Source organism: Hemicordylus capensis, chromosome 12, assembly GCF_027244095.1.
Source record: "Hemicordylus capensis ecotype Gifberg chromosome 12, rHemCap1.1.pri, whole genome shotgun sequence".
In the NCBI taxonomy this organism is placed as follows: domain Eukaryota; kingdom Metazoa; phylum Chordata; class Lepidosauria; order Squamata; family Cordylidae; genus Hemicordylus; species Hemicordylus capensis.
Window position 1 is genome coordinate 21,570,998 of NC_069668.1, and position 19,652 is coordinate 21,590,649.

Consider the following 19,652-nt stretch of genomic DNA (forward strand, 5'->3'; position numbering starts at 1 on the left):
TTCTTAAACATTTAGGAATCTGCCTCATACCAAGTCAGGCTCTTGGTCCTTCTAACTCAGTACTGTCCACCCTGACTGGCAGCGGCTCCTCCAAGGTTTCAGGCAGGAGTCTCTGCCAGCCCTGCTGGGACCTCCTGCATGCAACTAGACAGATGCTCTCCCATTGCACCATAGCCCCATCCCCAGAGCTGGCACATGTGGGTCCCCTGTCCAGGCACCGACTACAGCAAGACCGGCTTAGCTTCAGCAAGGGGCTGCATCGGGTGCCCTTAGACCACATACTGGGACCAGTGTCAGAAGAATTCCCAGATGTTGACTGCAACTCCCATAATCCCCAGCCAAAGACCATTGCAGCTTGGTATTCTGGGAGTTGTAGTCAACATCATCTGGGAATCCCTCTTACAGGAAACACTGCCAAGGACCCCCTTTTTTCTAGTCTTGTTCATATCCTCTTACCTGCTTCCCAAGACAGCCAGGTGCTCTCTCCTGCTCAGGGTACTTTCCTACCAAGGTCAGGCATGGCAGCTGCTTAGTGGGTGTGCTGCTTCTTCTTCCTTCCTCCTGCAGCCAGAACTCTCCGGAGCGGCCCAGGGTCCGAAGCCAAGAGAAGCAAGGTGGCAATGGCACGTGCTCACCCACTAGGGCATCCTCCCCTCTTCTGCCTCGCCCCCCTCTTCTCGGTTTCTGCCGGTAGGAAATAAGACAGACAGCAAGGGTCTTCGGAGCACTGATCCCCTTTTTATTTTGGTTGGTCTGAAGGGAAGGAGTCACCGTCTTACTTGAAACATGGGTGTGAACAAAATACAAAGGTTGAATGGCGCCCGGGGGTTTCCGTAGCTTCCCCTCGGCCTCAAGACCTGCATAGGAGAATGGCTGAACAGACCAAGCTGAAATGCATTTTATCAGAAAGCAGTTTAGAAAGAAAGAAAAAAACCCACCCAAACCACATACAGTTATTTCAGATACAATGATTAACATACCTTTCCGCATGAGAATAAGCCATGACTTTCCCCTTTTCCTATCGGAATTTCTCACAAATCTCCACTTTGGCTCTGAGTGCAGCATTAGGGATTAAAAAACAAAAACACCAACCCTGAACATTTACAATAACCAGAATTGCATCCACTGAGCAGTAACATCCATGGGGGCCGGGCAAGAATAGGTTTGGCAGCAGAAACGGCAAATGAATTTATATCTTGTGCAGACAGCTCACTTGGAGCAGAACTCTGTTGCTCTTCACTACACATCTTTGTTTCAAAGTTTTACTGAGGTCTCTCGACAACGAAGCCAGGGCCAAGACCAACGAAGCCAGGACAAAGGTTCAGGCTGCACTTTCTCCAAGTGACACTTGATGTTAGTACAGTGAGCCAGCCACCACCCAGCTTAGGCCAGGGAAAGCTGTCTCATAAAAAAATAAAAAGTCCACCACTAAGGCCAAACAGGTCCGAACTGGATGTCCGAGGCTCGCTGGCTCGTTTCGGAGTGTGGGCAGCAAACACTTGTCATGCGTTTTGAGACCTGGTCAGTGCAGCTAGTGAAGAGAGTTCTGCGTAGAGGCAGGGCCCACTGTGAGGCTGGCCCGCGAGGAGCTGTTTCCTTTTCACAAGGGGTAGAAAGGACGTTTGGAGCAGATGCAGTTTCTGTACTTCTCATGGTCAGCCCAGAAGTTACTCTACAATGCTAGCACCACTAGCAGACAGACACGGGTAAGAGGCGGAGCTTGAGCGCTTCCTAAAAGATGGAGGAGGGGCTGCACCTCCTGAAAGCAAATCCAGTGGCTGCCCTCGCTTCCAATGCCCCAGGCAACAGCATATGAAAGAAGTTCCTCTGGCTTGGTTTCCCTCTCACCCTCAAGTGCAGATCTCTCAGAGACTAATCCAGAACAGCAGCATCCAATCCTTTCCGGTGTCATTTTAAAAGGGTCCGTGAGTCGTACCGGTGTCCACTCCATAAGGGTTTAAAAAAAGAAACCAAAACCAAGGAAATGTTTGGGTAAGTGCGAGCAGAACGCACCATTTTCAGTTCAGCTGCAGGGAGGGCAGAGCAGACAGGGCAGCCTTCTGTGATAAGGTGTACAAACTAGTGAGAGAAAAAACTGATATTCAGTAGGACAATCGCATTTTGAAGTTCGCGCGAATCCTCACGGTTCAGGGAAACAATTTTGCTATGACCTGCTGAAGAGAAAAACTCTTTTCAAAACAGCAGCTGACAATGCAGAAGGAAGATACTTGGCTGGGACACCTTGGAAACAGCTCAATGTGCGAGAGCAAAAACTGCTCGTTTTCCACATCGCTACGCACACAGGTGTGTGTGTGTTTGAGAGAGAGAGAGAGAGAGAGAGCAGGCGAAATTTCACCATTATGTACCCATGCACTATTATTTTCACAGTGTTGCTGAATGTAGCTGACTGTATGGAAAAACAGGTTTACAGTGTGGCAGAATCATCCCCCCCCCCAAAAAAAAACACAAAAGAAAGATCCCATTACCCCCAGCAGACCAGAGATGGTTTAAAAATGTACAGGATTCATTAAGGGGTCAGTTAAAAAAAAAAAAAAGTTCCACAAGGTCTTGAGCAACCACAGAAGGGAAAAAGAAAACGTGCCTAGAGTTAGATGGAAGAGAACAGCACCGCCTCTGAGATGCACAGATCAGGCAAGCATGCCCTGTGCACAGCGCCCGCCCTCCTCCGCGCATGCACCCACGAGAATGCTCTCCCCATGTGTTTCAATGGGCGCATGTGTGGGAGATGCATCCTGGGCGGGTTGTGCTGAAAGGATGAATGTTCTGCACTTGAGAAAATGCTTCTTTTAAAAAATAATAATATAAAATGACCCCCCTCAAAAGTATGCAATGATTTGAACACAAGTACACCAGACACCCTAGCAGGGGGCAGGGAACACAGCAGAAAAAAGTTACTCTATTTACAGAAGAATGGTTTTTTAAAAAAAGACATTATGTTATGGTTCTCTTTACAAATAAGATGTCGCTCAGGAATATGTCCTCTTTTTTTAAAAAAACTCTTTACATATTTATTTTCAGGCCGCTGGGCCTTCCGCTTGTGGCTGGCGCGGGAAGGGGAGGAATCTTCCGACGGGGATCACTCCGCACACAGATTCCTCTTTGCTTCTTCATCTTCCATGGCCCCTGCTCACTTGTAAAGTCTGAGGGCACATGTTATTTTTAAAAAACACACACACCATTCTTTCCACCCCACAAAAATGAACGGATTTTTTTCTGTTTCGTTTTCTAAAAAGGTCCTCCTCTCTCTTCCCCCAGTTCACTCGTCGCTGTCCGAAAGAGTCTCGTACTGCGCCGAGAGCAGAGGGGCGGGCTCTCGTTCCCATATTCGGCTGGACTGGTGAGAGGAGGCCTGGCTGACGGCTGGCGGGGCACAGGTGATCGACGTGGGAGGGGTACTGCTCAGCATGCGCATCGTCAGGGGGTTGTACGGGAACTGCGTGGACCCTGAGGGGCACAGAATGGGGTCAGGCTCGTCAGAAGGGCCTCTTTCCAATATCCCTTTTTAAAAAACCCACCTTACTTTGATTTTTAAAAACCCCACCCCCCCTTTTTTAAAGGAACAAATGTTTTCAAGTTACATCAGATACACAGGAACACACAAAATGAAGCATTGGTTACTCACCGTGAGGGCTTCTTCTGGTTGTTGCTGTCAAGGCATCTCATGATGGGTTATCCTCGTCACGTGCTCCTAGGCAGGACTATGCAAATTAGTTTAGAAAGGCAGTCCTATATAGCTCTGACGGGGATAACCCCGCCCCAGTTCTTCTAGGCCGAGCGAACCAGAAGTAAGGGAAATTATGAAGAGAATAATACAAGAGAGAGGAAACATACAGACATGTCCCTATGACACAGAATCGGATGCATACGCCCTGCAAGGAACAGATATGTGTGTGGGTGTATTACCTGGTCCCAGGAGGGTTCTTCCCCTAGAGAGGACAGCGAGCCACAAGGGTGGGCTGAGATGCCTTGACAGCAGCAACCAGAAGAAGCCTTCACGGTGAGTAACCAATGCTTCATTCTCGGTTGGTGCTGTCAAGGCATCTCATGAAGATGGGACTTACCAAAGCAAACTTCCCAAGTCAGGGAGGGATAACGCTGCTCATTCCTGGGGAAGAACCCTCTGGAGTGCTATCCTACCGAATGCCGCTTGGGCAGCGGCGTATGTGTCCAGTTTATAATGTTTTATAAAGGTGGATGGATTTTTTCATACCGCTGCCTTACAAATCTCCTGTACTGAAGCGTTAGTGGAGAAGGCGGCCGAGGCAGCTGCCGACCTGGTGGAGTGTGCCCAAATATTGGCCGGAGGAGGGACCTTTTATGTCTCATAAGCTAAGGTAATGCATGCTCTAATCCATTTAGCAATAGTTCTTGCAGATACCGCCTCTCCCATAGAGGTGGGCAGGTAAGAGACAAACATAGATTTGGTCTTACGGAAACTGGCCATGTGTTTTATGTAGCATCTCAAGCATCTACGTAAATCCAGCTTGTGCCACAGTTTCTCTCTGGGGTGCTTCGGATGCGGGCAGAAGGAAGGAAGAAAGATGTCTTGTGATGCATGGAAATGAGATACCACCTTTGGTTGGAAGAAGGGGTCCGGGATCAGCCTGACCGAGTCCTCAGAGAAGACGCAGAACGACTTGTGGACTGAGAGCACTCTAAGCTCTGAAACTCTTCTAGCAGAGGTGAGTGCCACCAGGAAAGCCAACTTCTGAAACAGGAGGCGTAGTGGTATGGTACAGATCGGTTCGAAAGGAGGGCCTTGTAATGCTTGAAGCACCAAATTCAGATCCCATGAAGGGAAACGATGTATAACTGGGGGAGACAATAGGGTGGCCCCCCTGAGAAACCTTTTTAGGAGAGAACGATACTGTGAGTTAGCCTTCCCCTTCAACACTGGCAATAATGCGGCAGCTTGCCTCTTGAGGGTGTTGGGCTTCAGTCCTTTATCAAGCCCATCCTGGAGGAATTGTAGGAGATGTAGTGGCGTCGCCTCGTCACTAGGGAGTTTTTTCCTGTGGAGCCAACGCAGAAACATCCTCCATGTATACTGGTAGATTCGATTAGTGGAATTTTTCCTAGAAGTCAGGATGGTTTCAGTCACTTTGGGAGGAAGTCCCTGCGCTCGCAATCGGATCCGCTCAGTCTCCAGGCGGCTAGTTGAAACCAGCCCGGATTGGGATGGTGAACTGGCCCCTGGAGAAGGAGGTCTGGTCTCGCGGTGAGGTGCCAAGGCTGGTCTATTGCCATGCCTACGAGGTCCGTGAACCAGTGACGTCTGGGCCAGAACGGGGCCACCATGACGACCTCTGCTCTCAGATTCCGTATCCTGCGGAGTACTCTGGTCAGAAGTGGTATCGGGGGGAAGGCGTACAGGAGACCCTGGGGCCATCTGCAAGACAGGGCATCCGTTCCCCATGCTGCACGACAGTGGAACCTGGTGATGAATATCTCTGTCTTTGCGTTGAGGGGAGTGGCGAACAAGTCTGCTTGTGGCCGCCCCCACTTATACGCCAACTGATCGAACACTTCCGTGTTGAGGGACCACTCCCCCGGGAGGAGGTCCTCCCTGCTCAACCAATCCGCGACTGAATTCAGATCTCCCTTGACATGGTGAACTGTGATGGAATTGAGGTGCTTCTCGGCCCAAGATAGGAGGAGGACTGATTCCTGGAACAGAGAACACGATCGAGTTCCTCCCTGTCTGTTTACGTGTGCCTTGGCTGTGGTGTTGTCCGTTTTCACTAGGACATCCTTCCCCTCAACCAGGGGTTGGAAATGTAAGAGGGCCAGATGGATGGCTCTCAGCTCAAGCCAGTTTATAGAATGGGATCTTTCTAGGCTCTCCCATCGTCCTTGGACTGAGTGTTGTAGGAAGTGTGCCCCCCAGCCTCTGTTGCTTGTGTCTGTTGTGATAATGAGTTTCGGAAGTTCGAGGAAGCACTTGCCTGTTTGGAGATTCCAAGACCTGGTCCACCAGGTCAGGGACATTTTCACCTGCGGAAGCGGAATGACTAGGATGTTGCACCTCATGGTTATGTACGCTTGGAATTTCAGGAGGTACCATTGGAGGACCCGAAGGTGTAGCCTTGCCCACGGGACCGCTTCCAGCGTTGACACCATTAGCCCCAGGAGTCGAGCCAAGGACAGTAGAGGCGACTTCAGCCTCGCCAGGACCTCCTTTGTTTCTGATGTAAGCACCTGGGCTCTGTCTTCCGGGAGGAAGACCTTGCACGATAGAGTGTCGATTATTACCCCGAGGTGGCGAATTCTCTGCGTCGGGGAGAGGTGAATCTTTTCTATGTTGATTAGGAAACCGTGTTGATTCAGTGTTGTCATGGTCCTTTCCAGATCCCTTACTGCTGAATCCCAGGACTCCGATTTTAGGAGTAGATCGTCGAGGTACCCCACTATGTGTACCCCCTGAATACGAAGCAGAGCGAGGACCGGGGCGAGGATCTTGGTGAACGTCCTGGGTGCAGAGGCGAGGCCGAAGGGGAGGGCCTTGAATTGATAGTCCAGCCCTGCATATTTGAAGCGGAGTAGCGGCCTGCTGTCGGGATGTATGGGGATGTGCAGATAGGCCTCCCGTAAATCTATTGAGGACAGAAAGTCTCCTTGCTGCAGAGATTCTAAAATGGAGCAGAGGGACTCCATGCGAAACTTGCGTGTTCTGACGAAGGAGTTCAAATATTTTAGGTCTAGAACCGCTCTGCGGGACCCGTCCTTTTTGGGTACCGTAAACAGGATAGAGTAGACTCCTCTCCCCTGCTGCCCCCTGGGAACAAGCTCTATGGCTCCGATGTCTCGCAGGTGTAGGATAGCTGTGGACATTTCCGCGTGCTTTGAAGCGGAGTGAGAGCGGGGAGTAGAGAGAAATCGTGGACGAGGGGAGGAGCCCAGCTCGATCCTGTAACCGAAACGAATGACCTCCAGAGCCCATGCATCCGATATATCGCGTAGCCATGTTGGGAGGAAGTTGGATAGGCGACCCCCCAGGCTGAGGAAGCCTGTGTCAGAACTGATTCTTTGCCTGAGGTTTCCCCTGGCTGCCGGGGTTGCGGAAGCTGGGGTTCCTGCTGGTGAATCGCTGGCGGGGCCAGGAGGATCTGGAGCTGCGGAAGTCTCTGTCTCTGCCCCTAAAGGCGGGGCGAAAGGAACGAAAAGGCTGTTGGTAGCTTCTTCTGAAAGCTGGTTTATCGGGTTTCCTGGGGGCCGAAGGCATGGTTTTCTTTTTATCTTTCAATTCGACTAGTAAGTTCTCTAGGGCTGAATCACCGAAGAGCTTGGACCCCTCGTAAGGCAGAGCACATAGGTTGTTCTTGGATACGGAGTCTGCTTGCCACGCCTTCAGCCAGAGATGCCTTCTACCGACCACTGAAGCTGCCGAGGATCTTGTCGAGTAACGTATAGTGTCGAGGGAAGTATCGGCGATGAGTGCCTGTGCTCGCTGTAGTTTCAACAGCTGCTGTCTTAGGCAAGTAGATTCCGGTGGAGTCTCGTCGATGAGGTCGTTGATCCACAGAAGACTGGCCCTGGCCGTCATGGAGGCCACTGCGGCTGATCGTGTAGCCAGTGAGGCGTTGTCGTGAACCCGTCGGAACGAGAACTCCGCCTTCTTATCAGATGGTTCTTTGAGGAACCCTTCCCCATCTCTCGGTACCAGGGATCCGCTGCTTAGTTGTGAAATAGGAGCAGCGGTGATCGGCGTTTGGAGAATTGTGGTAGGTTCTTGTTGGAACATGTAGAATCTAGTGGAAGAAGTGGAAGCTTTTTTCGGGACACTCGGCGCCGCCCATTCCGACTTGATAACTTCTGAAATATAGGTGGGCATGGGTAAGGGAAGCTCTCGAGGCTGTGGCTTCGGAAAGACCAGATCGCCTTTGGGATTTTGGCCTGGTTCAGGCGTGGGCTTAGCCTGTAGACCAATGGTAGTTAACACCTTGGTCATGAGGGGGTTAAAATCTTCCGGGGAGAAAAGGCGTTGGGAGGTTTGTGCTTGCTCGATCTCCTCTGCCCCTGACCAGTCTCCCTCATCTCTCTCTAGTCCCTGGTCACCCTCGCAGGCCATATCAGCTCCCCTGATATCAGCTGTGGTGTCTTCCGCCTCCTCCTCCAGAAGGGGGGGTGGAATATGTGGAGCTTTGTTTCCTACTGGGCGGATGTCATTTGCCGTGGGGTCCCTAGATTCTTGCCCAGATCCCTCAATGAGTGTACTGAGGTAATGGCCTTAGCAGTCTTTTTATGCCTCTTTGTGTGTTTCCTTCTGCGCTTGGACCTCCTAGGGGAGCGAGAGGAGGAAGAGGAGGAGGAGGAAGATTCCTCATCAGAAGAGGAAGATGATTTTGTGGGCCTCTTAGAGCGTTTACGCTTGTTATGATCCCTCAGCAGACCCAGGGACTCTTTCATTGTTGATTTAAACCAATTTTGCCATTCCGTGGGCATTTGGGAAGGCATTGGCAGATTAGCTACAGATTCCGATAGGGGGGAACCCTCCCGCCCCTCCGATCGGGGCACTCTCGCTGTAATACTAGCTGAGGATGTAGAGGGAGCAGCCGAAGCCATTCCCGCCATTTCTGGTGCGGCGCCATCTAGTGGCTGTAGAGCGTCGCTAGTGGAGGCGGCCATTTTAGGTAGAGAGCACAAGGCCCGGATCTCTGCTTGTGTGTGGGGGGGTTGGGGATCGGCCTAACCCTTCCCGCCCTGATGCCCTCGTTTAATGCGCCGAACGTAGGCTCAACTAGATTAAAGTCGCCTGCGAGGGCCGCACTACGTGTAAAGCGCCTCGGGCGATTTAAGCTCTCTCCGGCCTCCGTTCTTCCTGAGGACTCGCCTCCCGAAGGGGCGATCGAACGCAGGAACGCTCCCACTGCCTGCCCGGACAGAACAGAGTCAGCCGGGGCCGGGGCAGGGAGGACAATTGTGCACTGAACTGTGGCGATTGGGCTGGGTTGGGGTGCTGGATCGCCAAGTTTTCTAGTGTGCCCCGGGAAACGCTCAGACGACGCCCAGCGGGCACTAGCACATGCAATAACCTCCTCCTACTTTCTGAGCCCCTGGAGGGATCTCCCATAAAAATCTAATTGACAAAGGAGGGGGGGGAGGGGAAGGGGCTAACCGGGGGGGCCAACAAACCAAGGTTGGAGTGAAAGGCGCTGAAAAGTACTGACGGGGCTTTTTTTTTTTTAAATATATATCTGGAGAGAGAAAGTACACGAAACAATAGGAACCACGGGGAAAAAGTAAGGAGCAGAAGCAATACAGGCCTGAACTGGACGAGCCGAGGAACACAGCCTGCCAGGAGCAACAGGACTAGAAGAACTGGGGCGGGGTTATCCCCGTCAGAGCTATATAGGACTGCCTTTCTAAACTAATTTGCATAGTCCTGCCTAGGAGCACGTGACAGGGATAACCCATCTTCATGAGATGCCTTGACAGCACCAACCGAGAAAAAGATGATTCTCAGGCTTTTCACTTTGTAATTATCCTCTATAATAATTCCCTAGAGTGTGCGCCCGTGCTGCCCGTGTCTTTTTTGGCAGTTTTGAGCATGCGCGGAGCGCATGCTCAGAACTGCCGAAAAAGATACGGCTGCCCAGACATGGGCGGCCATGTTGGCTAAGATTAAGGGCCAAATCAGCCCATGTATCTGCCCCCGCGGCCCCGCCCTCCCAGCTGTTTTTTGATCCCAACCCTCCCCCCCCCCCGATTAAGGGCCAAATCAGCCCAGGCACTTGCCCCCGCGGCTTCCGCCGCCAACCTCCCGCCCTCCCAGCTGCCGAGACCTCCTTACCCATAGCCCCGGACCACGTCCTTCGCTTGATCGCATTATCTATTTACAGAAGGAGAAAGGAGCTCGCATGCAGAGCTCCTCTCTCTTTAAAGCCTCTTCCCTAACTGGCGCTATGGACGCAATAGGCGTCCTTGGCGCCCAAAGCGCCACTTCGGGAAGAGACTTTAAAGAGATAGGAGCTCTGCATGCGAGCTCCTCTCTCCTTCTGTAAACTGAAAATGCGATCAAGCGAAGGACGTGGACCGGGGCTATGGGTAAGGAGGTCTCGGCAGCTGGGAGGGCGGGTGATCAATCGGCGGCAGAAGCCGCGGGGGGAAGTGCCTGGGCCGATTTGGCCCTTAAACGTGGGGGGGGGGCTGGATCACAAAGCAGCTGGGAGGGCGGGCGGCCGGTCAGCAGAGGGAGGGGAAATGGCGGCGGGGGGGGGGCAGGAACGCTGTTACTAGCGCCCGTTATTCAACGGGCCGAAATTCACTTGTTATTATATGTTGTTATTGTTTACATTTATATCCCGCTCTTCCTCCAAGGACCCAGAGTGGTGTACTACATACTTAAGTTTCTCCTCACAACAACCCTGTGAAGTAGGTTAGGCTGAGAGAGAAGAAGCGACTGGCCCAGAGTCACCCAGCAAGTCTCCTGGCTAAATGGGGATTTGAACTCGGGTCTCCCCAGTCCTAGTCCAGCACTCTAACCACTATTAACTATCAACTGTGGTCATCAGTTAATTAATACACATGTAAAAGAATCAAAGATAGCAATAATATAGGAAGCTGCCTTCTACCAAGTCAGACCCTTGGTCTATCTAGCTCAGTATTGTCTTCACAGACTGGCAGCAGCTTCTCCAAAGTTGCAGCCAGGAGCCTCTCCCAGCCCTATCTTGGAGTTGCTGCCTTGGAGGGAACTTGGAATCTTCTGCACACATGCAAGCAGGAAGGTACTCTTCCCAGAACGGCCCCACCCCCTAAGGGAATGTCCTACAATGCTCACATGTGACCCATTCAAATGTAAACCAGGGTGGACCTTTCTGAGCAAAGGGGGGGAGTCACCCAATAAGCTCCATGGCTGAGCAGGATTTGAACCTGGGTCTCCCAGGTTAGTCACTGACTCTCAGCCTAACCACAACGCCACACCGGAAGACTCCACGTGGGGAATCTGGACCGGTCTGTCGCTCCTCTGCTCACCTGTCGAGGAGGGCCTGTCTTCCCACGACCATACCGGCGTCTGCCTGTGGTAGTCTCCTTCCGAATGCACCGATGAGACGGAGGAAGGCCGCTCGGTACCCAGGTAGCTCTGCCCTGGGATCGGCGACTTGGACTTCCGGCTGCCAGATTTGCCCATCAATTTCTGCTTGCCCATGCCCCCTCCTGGAAAGAGAAGCAGAGTCAGGCCACACGGCCCAGCAGCGGCACCTCCGTCCAGAGCCCCTCTGTGGACCCTCAGCAGCAGGCTCTGGGCTTCCACACACCGGCTGCCCTGGCTCTCTTCAAGAGAGAAAACTGGCTCCGGAATGCACCCCCCTTTCGAAAGAAGAGCTTCTCTGTCTCCGATTTCTTTTTCTTTCTTTTTCTTTCTTTCTTTCTTTCTTTTAAAGGGCCCTAAAGACACACCTGTCTTCTCAGGCTTTTAATTAATAAGTCAATCAGGCTTTTTCATTAAAATTAATTCCAACCATTGCATTGGTTTCATCCTGTGGAATTGTTTTGCTTCACTCCAAGAGTTTGTATTCTGTGATCACATTTTGTTTGGTTTTCATATTGTAATAGGGATTGTGTACACCACCTAGAGATGTATACCAGGCGGTATATAAATATGATAGAGAGGGAGAGATAGATAGATAGAAATAGAGAGAGCGAGAGAGAGAGCGATCAGACACGTGTGCATTCGAACCGGATTCCTCCACTACCTCAGGGCTCTGTGCCCGCCAGACAAGATACGGGTTCAGAGTCTGCCAGGGGGCTTCCAGCCCTGGGGTCTGTCTGGAAAACGATGAATCTGCCTAAGTTTAGCCTGATACAAAAGGAGTAGCCTGCTTAGGGGTGATGCGGATGGGAAAATTCAATTTTCTTAGAAAGGCCTAGGAGCACAGTTTTAATACGACGTTTGTGGGAGGAGGAACAAGTGGCATTTGAGAACCTTCAGAACAGAGAGATTTTTTCTTTCTCTTGTACAATACTGTAACACACCTCAAGCCCTTGGAACAGGGCGGGATACAAAGATTAAAAGAGATTAAAAGTGAAGACGAGAGGCCATGTTTTTGCCCTGGTGAGGGTTCTGAAAAACCCTCCCTGAGTTCAGTCCAAACGTACCTTTCCCAGTTCAGTTTTTAGAGGACTCTAGGAGGAACTGGTAAAAAGCTGGCAGTGGAAGGCACTGATTGATTAGCACCAGTGCTGCCAACACCCTACTCTCCCTACAAATCTTGTCTGGAGCACTTTGGCAGCTGCTTCAGATGGTTGCACTTTTCTTCTTTAAAAACAAGGGAATAGGTGAATGTATAAGGGCAGAAATGAATGTAGAAACTCCTCAATGTTTAACAGTTCTTTTAAAAAAGGCAAATCAGCCCATGTGGGAAAGCGTAGGAGGCGGACTGACCCAGTATTGTGCAAGCTGACGCACAGCAAAGCCAGATCCTGCTGCAAAGAACTGGCGGTGTACATGATTTGAAACCTGTCATCTACCTGCTCCCCACCCCAGAAGCCGAGAGCTGTGACGTCTCACCTGGATTGGGGGAGGGGTTCGCCTCTTCCCTCTGGGCCTCGCCGCTCGCTGGTAGTGCTGCATTGGGGCCGCCGGGTGCTAAGCTCATGACCATGCCATGGTCTTCCCCTTTATCGTCAAAGTTGCCCATCAGTGCCTTGCGGATGATGTCCTCCAGGCCCAGGTTGCTGGCAGGATCGGCAAAGGAATGGCCTCGCACACTGACTGCACCTGCGAGGGAGGAAGGGAGGGTGGGAGGAGGAGGAGACGACGAAGGAGAAACAGGTGGGCCAGGGAGAGGTGATCAGGGGAGGGGAGGGGAGGGGAGAGAGCAAGCATACCAACAGGTGAGTACATTGAGGCCAGGCACCAAGTCAGCAAACCCTGAGAACAGCTGAAGAGTCTTGCCAGACATGTGGGTGACCAGGCATCAGGGTGGTGCCGATCGTTCCGGGAGGAGGCAGGCGGCGTGTGCAGGGAAGACCAAAAAATGGAAGTGCAGGAGCTTCTCACACATGGGCCAGCCAGGCAGACACAGTTTATGAGGCCTCCTGCTAGGAATCCAGATTCAAGCTTTCAGAATTCAGGGAACCCTTCCACGAGGAATGACAAGGCCCATGGACAACTGGGGAAGGGAGCTGGTCTTGTAGCAAGCATGAATTGTCCCCGTTGCTCAGCAAGCAGCTGCCTTCCCTTGAATGGGGAATTCGCGATGCTGTCAACTACAACTCCCAGCATGCCCAGCTGCAATGGCCTTTGGCTGGGAATTCTGGGAGTGGTAGTCAAAAACGTCTGGGATTCCCTGTAAGAGGGAATACTGCTTAGCAGGGTCTGCTATGGTTGGCATTTGGATATAGCTGTTTATAAAAGGTTTTAATGATTTCACAGCTGCCCTCTTTTCTAAGGTGTAGCAGTTTTATAGCATTATAATATAATCTTATAGTATCAGAGTAGCAATTTTAAAGTAGTAGTTTTACTGTTCCAGAACTTGCTTTTATTATTATGACTCGTGCCTGTCTTATGCTGATCTTGGACCGTAATAAAGATGACTGATTGACTGATCATCTGCTTTGCATCCAGAAGGTTCCAGGTTCAATCCTTGGAAGCATCTCTGGGCAGGGTTGCGAGAGACTCCTGCCTGAAACCCTGGATTGCCACTGCCAGTCAGTGCAGACAATCCTGAGCTAGAGGGACCAAGGGTCTGACTCAGCAAGAAGCAGCTTCCTGTGTTGTCCCTAAACATAAGACTTTTCTGCAGCTGCTTTAGGTTTGTAAGGAAGATCTACCTTTGCATTTGAGCTCTTTGGGGACAAGGAGAAGCCAGCCCCCTTTCTATGTTCTCCCCTTCTGTACTCCTCGCCCTTGTGAGATGCTCGGCCAAAAACAAACAGGCCTGTGGGTGATACCACAATAGTCTACCAAGCACCACGGCTGGGCCTGGACTCCCAGGATTACTTCCCATTCCAGTTTTGAAAGGCATGAACGTCAATATCTAATCACTTGCAGGGAAAGACCTGGGCTTTGTTCCAGCTGTGTGTTTCCCCCACAGTGTATTTGGGTGCAAAGGTTCCCCAAATTTAAACACAACATCCCAACCCCCAGCTCTTCTCACTCCCAAGGAAGCTCTGTGGCAGTCGGCACTGGTCCTCCCCACTGCTAGCCTGACGCTCTTGGAAGAGAGAGATGGCGACGCTCCTTCTCACGAGGCTGCTTCCGAAAACTTACCGGAGGTAGTGACCGCTGGCAAATTGAATATTTCTGTCCCCGGCTGAGCAGCAGCTGTGAACCAAAAAGAAGACGACGACGACAGGCACATTCTTATCAGTCTCAGAGAATTGAAGCAGAGGATCAAGAGAGCACAGTTCTGGGAGCAATACTTTTGGTCTTGGGGTAGTACACATGAATTGTCCTCTTGGCTAAGCAAGGTCTGCCCTGGCTTGCATTTGAATGGGAGACGACATGTGAACACTGCAAGATATTCCCCTTAGGGGATGCTGCTGCTCTGGGAAGAGAAAGTAAGTTCCAAGTTCCCTCCCTGGCAGCATCTCCAAGAGAGGGCTGGAAGAGACTCCTGCCTACAACCGGGGAGAAGCCGCTGACAGTCTGGGTCAACAATACTAAGCTAGATGGACCAAGGGTCTGACTCAGTATATGACATCTGCCTATGTTCCTATGCTTTCTCTTACATTCAGAGAAGAAAGGAGGCTTGTTCCCACGGTCAAAACCTGGGGAGGAGATGCATCGGACCCGGGTTTGGGAGCTGCAGGCCCTCCCGCTTGCTCAGCATGCGAGGGTTAAAAACAAGGTGGGTGGGGACTGGCTGTTTGTTAAGCCTCTGATGGGCAGGCTGAGCATGCCCGTCCCAGATTCCGCTCCCAGCTTTGGAACGGGGTAGGAGAGAAAACTGCCCTACCCAGTGCAGCATGCACCGATTCTTTGGGCAGGACACATCTCCTCCCCACGTCTTGCCTGACCTCTAACAAGATACACGGAGGTCTCCGACACCTGGCTCAGGAACCTCTCCTTTCAACCCCAGAGGAAGGACCTGCTGTGTTCGCCAAAGGCGGCATCCCCTCTCCCACCCACAATCCCCGTTTACTTTTTCTTGAGTGTGTGTGTCTGTGGGGCTAATTCACCACATCGCCCTTTTAGTACACCCCTCCCAAACCACACACACACACACGGAATGAACTGAAACGCTAGAGAGTAATCCAACCCTTACAATTGGAGAAAGTGTGTATTACGTTCTGTATTATGTTCCTAGTCTCTGGTGCGCCGTTTTGGAACTCATAACATTTCATAAAGCAAAACTCAAGAAAAGAGAGAAAGCAAAACCTCCTTACCCATGTCCGAGTCACCTCCACCACAGGAGTTCAACTTGCGAAATATTTCCTGTTTCTTGGACTTCACCATCGGTGAGGTATTCTCCAGCTTGGTGAAGAAGGAGGGCAGGTAGTTGATGCTGCCTGGAGAACGGGAGTCCGTCCTGCTGGGACCCAAGAGGGCGGTGAGGAAGAAGGAAATGCCCAGAATATTGGTTTGTTTGTTTATTAAATTTGTGCACTGCCCCAAACTTTCGTCTCTGGGCGGTTAACAACAACGCAAAACAAGTTAAAAACGTACGCAAAACTTAACACAATTTAAACAATTTAAAGGTCAAACACAGACTAAAACCTAAACATTTTTAACCTAAAAATTATGACAGGAAGAGGCGGGCTGGCAGTGTTCCCTCGAAGGCATGCCCCACTTATTCAGGCCTGTTCACGGTTGCCTCTCGACCCCTACAGGGAGGAGAGCCGGTCTTGCGGTACTGAGCATGAATTGTCCCCTTTGCTAAGCAGGGTCTGCCTTGGTTTGCATTGGGGGGGTGACCACATGTGAGTGCTGTATTATATTCCCCTTATCGGGGCCACAGTTCAGTGGCAGAGCCCCTGCTTTTCACACAGAAGGCCCCGAGTTCAATCCCTGGTGGCATCTCCCGGTAGGGCTGGGAGAAACGCCTGCCTGGAGAGCAGCTGCCAGTCAGTGCAGAGAACCCTGAGCTAGGTGGACCAAGGGTCTGACTCAGTAGGCAGCAGCTGCCTATGCATACCTCTCTAACCCGCCCATTTGAGAACATGCCTCCATGCACTGGATGACGCAGACTGCTATCCATAAAAACTTAAGCTGGAATAAACATGTCCGCCTCGGAGGTGCCCGAGGACTCAGCAAGGTCTTTACCACCACAGACTTGGTAAAGGCCAGCACGGCTGGTGAGGCTCTAGTCCCTGTGATATCTCGGACTAGGTGCACACCCCAAGATTGTGCGAGTCCAGGCCAGTGCCTCCCAGGGCGGGTGGGACGTCTCCTGGCCCTCCGCTTCCGTACCTTTGTTCCGAAGGCTCCGCTCTTTGGGAGAGCAGCAAGAGGCTGTCCTGCTTCTCATGGGCAGCTGGTGCCTGGGGCGGGGAGATGGGCTCGTATGGCTCAGAAGCAAGGTGGCTTCTCTCGGGGGACTTGCCGAGCCTAAAAGGGGGGCAAGGCAAGCGGGCAGGACGCTTAAAACAGAGCAGAACAAAACAGACACACACCAACAGGAGAGCAGGTCTGATGGCTGCAGGCAGGAAGGGTCCCCTTTGCTGAGCAGCACGGTTCCTTCCAATGGGGATTCCCAGCTGTGGTGGACTACAACTCCCAGAATCCCCAGCCGCAGTGGCTTTTGCTCGGGGATTCTGGGAGTTGTAGTCCACCACAGCTGGGAATCCCTGTGAGAGGGGACACTTCAGAGGATAGCTGGTCTGGTGGTAGCAGGCATGACTTGTCCCCACAGCTAAGCAGCGTCTGCCCTGGTTACATATGAATGGGAGACTACGTGTGTGAGCACTGCAAGATATTCCCCCCTTAGGGGATGGGGCCGCTCTGGGAAGAGCAGAAGGTCCCAAGTTCCCTCCCTGGCAGCATCTCCAAAGACAGGGCTGAGAGAGACTCCTGCCTGCAACCTCGGAGAAGCCACTGCCAGTCTGTGAAGACAATACTGAGCTAGATAGACCATTGGTCTGACTCCGTATATGGCAGTTTCCTATGTTCCCATGCTGAGCAGAATCTGCCCTGGTTTGCATTTGGGTGGGCAACGCTGTTGGTGGGCACTGTAAACGACGCCCCTTAGGAGGTGGGGCTGGAGCTGAGTGGAAGAGCCTCTGCTTCGCGTGCAGAACGCCCCCAGGTTCAGCCCCTGGCAGCATCTCCAGGTAGGGCTGGAGAGACTCTTGCTTGAAACCTTGGAGAGCTGCTGCCAGCCAGAGCAGACAACCCTGAACTAGTCTGACTCCGTAGAAGGCAGCTTCCTCTGATCCCATCATGGTGGGGACGGGGGTGGGGTGGTGTTGGGGTTGGTTCGTGGACTCTCCTTCCTTGGGAGGTTTTCAAGGAAACTTTGAGCACAGTTTTGTCCCGCATCCCCCCATTATGGGGGGAACCAGCCTCGGCAGCCGTTGGTTCTCGGGCTCTGAGATCGCCTGTCAAGGCAGTGCAGACGGCAAAGCCCCCCAAAGGTGAATTGAGTCAGATAAGCCGCAGAGAGGCGGGTGGAGAATCAAGTCCTTCCCAGTCTAACACTGCATCCTCTCATCAACGTGGGGAGGAACCCTACCAGGAAGCTGGATTCAGCTCTCAGATTTCAGTGGTGCTCCGGCGTGGCTCGGCCTGGATCCTGCCCAATGAGCTGCTCATATGAGGCCAGGTACACTCCCCTCCAAGCTTACCTTCCCCTGCTGCCTTTGTCGGAGAGGTTTTCCGGGGAGACCCGGGAACCGGGGCGCTGGTGGGGACTGGGCTGCAGCGGCGCCTCCGGGCTGTAGCGGTTGGACTTTGCCCGGCTTGCTGTGGCAATGGACGTTGGAGCAGTGGTCTGGAATGTGCTGGTGGGCGTCTGGAGGGGCGGCTGCGTGGAGGCTTGGCTGCGAGCAAAATCTTGCGTGATGATTTGCTGCGGGTGGGAGAGAACACACCAACGACGAATATTTATCGACTGCTTTTCAACCAAAGTCCCCTAGGCTGTTTCCACAGAGAAAACAATAATAAAGTAATAAGATGGATCCCTGTCCCCAAAGGGCTCACAGTCTACAAAGAAACATAAGACAGACACCAGCAACAGCCACAGGAGGGATGCTGTGCTGGGGTTGGAGAGGGCCAGTTGCTCTCCCCCTGATAAAGGGAAGAGTTTCGCCACTTTTAAAAGGTGCCTCCTTGCTCAGTTAACAGTGGACGGCCATCCTTTTTTGTCTTTTGGACGTAAGGGGACGGCCCACAGGTCAGAACCTGAAAGATCAACTTTTGGGGGTTTGCAGGTGCACATATTAAATGAACATATTATGCACATATTAAAATGTGCACATATTAAAACAGGCATCATTAGAATGGTCTGGGAGCAGAATTCTCTCGTGTGTGAGGAAAGAGAGAACCGAGAACAGGCTTGGGACAGATATCACACTACTACTACGAATATTTATGTAATGCTGTTCAACACAAGTTCTCAAAGCAGTTTACACAGAAAAATAAAAAATTCATAAATAAGACGGCCCCCTGTCTCAATAAGGGCTTAAAATCTAAAAAGAAACATAAGGTTGACAGCAGGGGGAGTGGTAGCAGCGTGGCACAGCATCATGGGCTTTGCATGCAGGAGGCCAAAGAATCAACCCCAGGCAAGCAGGGCTGGGAAAGATCACCTGTCTGGAACCTCCCCTGGAAAGCGGAGGCCAGAGAGCTAGACGGACCCAACTCTGTATGTTTCCCCCCATCATCTATAACTGGACCATGTAATATACAAGCACCACACACACAGACACACACGAGCCCCATTGCTCGAAGTTCTGCAGGGGCTGAATTCTACAGCCATCCCCGCAGAGAGTCATCGGGAACGGAGACCAGCAGCGCCCCCAAGAGTGCAAATCACTTACACAGATATGATCGGCAAGCGTTATCAGGCGGTGGGTGGTGTGTGGCACAGGTCCCATTCCGTCAGCCTGCGAGGATGGTGGGGGCGGGGGTGGGGGAGGTGGCTGCTGCGGCGAAGGCGAATCCTGCTGGGGCCGGTATGAGTGGATTGCCCCCTCGTACTGCCGGCTGCAGTCTCCTGGTTTTCCCAAAGGAAGGAGAAGAGATGTTGGTGGCTGTATGGCTCTTAAGGATGGCTTTGCCAAACTAGAGGCCCCCGGCTAGCCCAGCATCCCGTTCCCAGAAGCGGCCAGACAGATGCTTCCCAAAAGCCTGCAAGCCCAGCGTTTAAAGCAGCTGCCTCTCGCCTGGTGTTTGCTCCCTGGCAATAGGGACTCGTCAGATATACCGCCCCTCAAAATGGAGGCTCTACAGCTAAACGCATTTCAGAGGCATGTTCTCCAAACAAGGGAAAGGAGCTGGCCCTGTGGTAGCAAGCATGACTTGTCCCCTTTGGTAAGCAGGGACTCCACCCTAGTTTGCATCTGAATGGGAGACGACATGTGTGAGCACTGGATGGTATTCCCCTTAGGGGATGGGGCTGCTCTGGGAAGAGCATTTCAAGTCCCCCCCTGGCAGCATCTCCAAGATAGGGCTGCGAGACACCTCCTGCCTGCAACCCTGGAGAAGCCGCTGCCAGTCTGTGTAGACCAGAGATTCTCAATGTTGGGTC

The 19,652-nt window shown here is 52.1% G+C and overlaps 1 protein-coding gene across 9 annotated transcripts in view; it reads right to left on the bottom strand.

The window, feature by feature from the left end:
- Positions 1-883: 883 nt before the first annotated feature.
- LOC128335929 (nuclear receptor corepressor 1-like) overlaps positions 884-19,652 on the bottom strand; it is a 109,754-nt gene continuing 90,985 nt past the window's right edge. For all 9 annotated transcript variants that reach the window (XM_053274860.1, XM_053274859.1, XM_053274857.1 and 6 more), the window contains 8 exons: positions 18,943-19,118; positions 17,749-17,972; positions 16,376-16,513; positions 15,352-15,494; positions 14,234-14,287; positions 12,530-12,739; positions 10,993-11,175; positions 884-3,465 (listed from right to left, as the gene is read on the bottom strand). In XM_053274860.1, coding sequence (XP_053130835.1) covers positions 3,278-3,465; positions 10,993-11,175; positions 12,530-12,739; positions 14,234-14,287; positions 15,352-15,494; positions 16,376-16,513; positions 17,749-17,972; positions 18,943-19,118 — 1,316 coding nt within the window. In that variant the 3' untranslated portion in view covers positions 884-3,277. The remainder of the gene's footprint in view (positions 3,466-10,992; positions 11,176-12,529; positions 12,740-14,233; positions 14,288-15,351; positions 15,495-16,375; positions 16,514-17,748; positions 17,973-18,942; positions 19,119-19,652) is intronic.